The sequence below is a fragment of the Camponotus floridanus genome, unplaced genomic scaffold (assembly GCF_003227725.1).
Source record: "Camponotus floridanus strain SB8 unplaced genomic scaffold, Cflo_v7.5 scaffold118, whole genome shotgun sequence".
NCBI classification, from domain to species: domain Eukaryota; kingdom Metazoa; phylum Arthropoda; class Insecta; order Hymenoptera; family Formicidae; genus Camponotus; species Camponotus floridanus.
The window spans coordinates 281,857-286,300 of record NW_020229235.1 but is presented as its reverse complement, the minus strand read 5'-3'; the positions used below and the strand labels follow the sequence as shown (position 1 = coordinate 286,300).

At 33.7% G+C, this 4,444-nt stretch overlaps 1 protein-coding gene across 1 annotated transcript; it reads left to right on the top strand.

The window, feature by feature from the left end:
• Positions 1–511: 511 nt before the first annotated feature.
• LOC112639917 (ATP-dependent DNA helicase pif1-like) lies at positions 512–1,582 on the top strand. Its single transcript, XM_025415246.1, has one exon. It carries the CDS (start codon positions 512–514, stop codon positions 1,580–1,582), a length of 1,071 nt encoding a protein of 356 aa, XP_025271031.1.
• Positions 1,583–4,444: the final 2,862 nt, after the last annotated feature.

The following is a 4,444-nucleotide window of genomic DNA, read 5'->3' as shown; positions in this document are numbered from 1 at the left end:
GACTAAGGAATTAGAATCATTAAATTTGTATGATTTTGCCAGATTCTGGGAAATTACGAAACGGATGCCAAAAAGTGAGGAAATCGAATATTACGAACTGGTATCGGGTTTATTTGTAAAGAAACGAAAAAAGTGTTATTTAATTAACCATTATCGATTTAATGTAAAAACTGAACCTGAAAAGTACTTTTACTCGCTACTTCTTCTGTTCAAACCATGGAGAGATTTGAGTGAACTCAAAGGTACATGGGAGACTTACACGGATGCCTTTAAGAATTCAGAGTCTGCTTTAACGAAGGCAATGAAATATCATGAAAGGCTCGAAGAAATACAAAAAGCTTTTGAAAACATTGCTGAATTAATGGAGAAGCGCGAAAATGATCTGAAAACGGCAGACGGAGACAAATTCGATGACGATGAATTGGATTGTCATCCGATAGAAGCTGACGGCGCGATGAAAGATTTGTAAGATTTTGGCAAGATTGACGTGCCGATTAATTTACCGCAAATGATGTCGCGATTGAACGAAGATCAGAAAAGAGTCTTCGACAAGGTATGTCAAGTTTTACAAAATAAAAATCAGATTCTGCGATTGTACGTAAGTGGCGAGGGTGGTACAGGGAAAAGTTTTCTTATTGAAACGATCAAACATTGGATCAGAATAAATTTGAAAAAAGCGACTGCGATATCTGCTCCCACGGGTATCGCAGCATTCAATACCGATGGCTTGACAATTCATAGAATGTTTCAGTTGCCCGTCACTCATGAATCTACGCCAAAGTACGTGCAATTGTCAGACATGGTCCTAAAAACTTTGAGAGACAAATTGAAGAATGTCGAACTATTTATAATCGATGAAGTATCCATGATTTCGAATGTAACACTTATGTTTATCAATCTACGATTATGTGAAATCTTTGATACGATAGATACGGATGATGGTTTCTTTGGCAGAAAATACATTCTTTTGTTTGGAGATTTATTGCAGCTTTCCCCTGTAAAAGGACAATCTCCGTTCGTTAAAATGTCTCAATCAGAGGTTCAAAAGTATTTAGGTACCATGGGCGGATCTGATTTGTGGAGATTGTTTGATTACGACGAACTCTTGATCAATATGCGACAAAGATCCGACAACACATATCGCGATATACTTTCTAGAATACGAATAGGTTTGATAACAAATTTTGACATTAATGTTCTTCAGTCAAGGAAAATCAATTTCAAAGAAAGTAATTGCGACGAAAGATTGAATGAACTTTGCATTTATATGAATCAATTACCGATTGATACAATATGTTTATTGCCCACGTGTTATTTGTGTAAGGTTTTAAACACGGCAATGCTCGATAGAGTCGACGGCGATGAAATTCTATTGATAGCGGAAGATGATGTCGACTGCGGTCCAGCAATGAAAAAAAAAGTGCAAAAAACCCTGGAAGACAAAGATGACAAAGTTTCGGAAACAGCTGGTATTGAAAGAGTTATAGCGATTAAAATTGGCGCTAAAGTGATGATTCGACGAAACATTGACGTAACTCTGGGACTTGTCCAATGGAACGATAGGCAATGTAGTTGCAGTTAATCGCGCTGCTGACGGAAATTGTATTGATTCTATCAAAGTAGCTACTTCGAATAACAAAGAATTCATAATAACAAAAGTAGATATTAAATTCGAGGTATTTCACAAAATAGTAGTACATCGGAAACAATTTCCATTGTCCCTCAGTTACGGAATAACTATACACAAGAGTCAAGGAATTACGTGTAAGAATGCAATGATGGATCTGGGAACCACTGTATTCAGCAATGGCCAAGCCTATGTAGGTTTGTCACGAGTGAGTACATTGGAAGGCCTACATTTGATAAACTTCAATCCGGCATCGGTTAAAGCACACTCGGGAGCCATTGCAGAATATAATCGACTGAGATCTTTGTTCAAATCTCAGCTACCACAAATTAATTCGTCCGAGAAAAAGACTGTAAAAGTTCACGATCGTCGATGGGCCATACCTAATATTATTGATGATGTACAGAATTATGGTTGTGAGGAACCAGAAAGTGTAGTTACGTGGAAAATTTACGGCCTTCGTAATAACGATAATGTTTCGTGTTACGCTAATGTAATATTGCAATGTGCATTTTATTGCGTGCGTATCAGGCAACAAATACTGAAAAATAAAGCATCGAACGCACTGACTGATGCTATATGCGCGTATGCTGAGCGTAAATATTGCAACGTTCAAGCGGTTAGAAGATCTGTCGGAAAACGCTTCGAAGAACAAACACAACAAGATGCTTCGGAATTTTTTATATCTCTAATGTCGATGTATTCCGAAATCAATGATGTATTGGAATTCGAATTGAAGCACGTAACATGTTGCTCGAATGCTAAATGTAATTACACGGTAACTACGCTGGAAAAGAGTTGTTTGCTAATATTACCTATACAGTCAACATTAAAAAGGAAAAAAGGTGTCACGTTACAAACTTTGATTGATTTGGAATTTTCGAAATGGGAAACGATAAACGGCAATTGTAACGAATGTATGGGTACCGTTCTGAAAAAGAAAACCGTAATCGAATCGACTTTATCCGTCTTAGTAATACAGCTCAATTTATACACTTTAGTGAACGGTGTTTCTAAAAAAGTTATTAACAATCGTATCAACGCCGTACCGACTAAACTAATATCGCGATTAATAAAAAAAAGTACAAGGTAATAAGCGCTATATTTCACGAAGGCGAAGAAATGAATCGTGGTCACTACATGTGTATGTTGAGAATAGACAAAAAATCGGAATGGTACTGCTCTAATGACATGAAAGTTGTTAAAAACAAATGGCCCAAAGGAGCACAAGGGGCGTACATATTGTTCTTGGAGCAGATTAAGTAAGTTTAAAAATAACTAACAATTAATGACACTTTCTTAGAATGTAACGGATTTCTTTTACAGCACGTTTACATGAACCTTAATAAACTATTGAAATTGATCATTTTAGTCATTTAATGTTATTTTTCAAATTCGGAACATTATAACAAGTAATCGCCTGTTCTGGCAGTGTACAAAGGCTGCCGTAAGCGCCAAAATAAAATATCGGTTGCTCTGGTGCTGTATTAAGGCTGCCGTAAGCGCCGCATTAAAATATTGAATGCAATAAAGTTCTAGCTTGTTTCAGACCTCCAATTAAAAATATTATTTTTGGATCTATTACGTGTCCAAACAAAAATGCGATAGCTGCAATAACGCTGAAATCGGGCTTGTCCTAGGCATCCAATTAGAAAAATTTGATGTAGAATTCTATACCTTAACTACTCGTTTGAGGTGATTCGTGATGCTTGCATTACTATTATAGAAGGCTACCCCAAGCGCCGTACATATATGTACTTTAAAAAGTAGGTGATATCCCATAAAAATTCATAAATGAAAAGATCAAGCCATGTTCAAAAAGAGACCCTCAAAAATTTAATGAATATCTAAATTTAACAATATATTACCATGAAAAGTAACTGATATATTATTCAAAGTGCCAGTTCAAAATAAACATCTAATAATATATTATCATAAAAAGTAACTGATATTATTCAAGGTACCAGTTCAAAGTGAACATAGAGTGTATATTATGTAAATTTAATAATATATTACCATAAGATGTAACTGATTGTATATTATTCAAGATGCAAGTTTAAAATGAACATACATTTATAGAGTGTATATAAGTAAAAATGATTAAAACTTGAATCGAGAAAGTAAAGACCTGTTATTCTTAGTGCACAAAATATAAAAATCATTTATTTAAGTTTGATTAGAAAATTTATACCAGCCTAGACAATGAAAAATATAATTGCTTGTAATTCCAGAGTATCAATTTGTTGATGACTCGGAAAAAGAACATGGCGGCCTGCTCTCAAAAAACTTTCGATGGATAGAATAAATAATTGCATAAAAATTGAATAGAATTTGATAAAAATTTTGAAAATTGTTTAGATGTTCTTTTTCCGAATCATCAACAAATTGATACTCTGGAATTACAAGCAATTATATTTTTCATTGTCTAGGCTGGTATAAATTTTCTAATCAAACTTAAATAAATGATTTTTATATTTTGTGCACTAAGAATAACAGGTCTTTACTTTCTCGATTCAAGTTTTAATCATTTTTACTTATATACACTCTATAAATGTATGTTCATTTTAAACTTGCATCTTGAATAATATACAATCAGTTACATCTTATGGTAATATATTATTAAATTTACATAATATACACTCTATGTTCACTTTGAACTGGTACCTTGAATAATATCAGTTACTTTTTATGATAATATATTATTAGATGTTTATTTTGAACTGGCACTTTGAATAATATATCAGTTACTTTTCATGGTAATATATTGTTAAATTTAGATATTCATTAAATTTTTGAGGGTCTCTTTTTGAACATGGC

Bases quoted from the DNA above. Each gene is read 5' to 3' on its own strand.
- LOC112639917 (XM_025415246.1), top strand. From the start codon at position 512: ATGTCGCGATTGAACGAAGATCAGAAAAGAGTCTTCGACAAGGTATGT.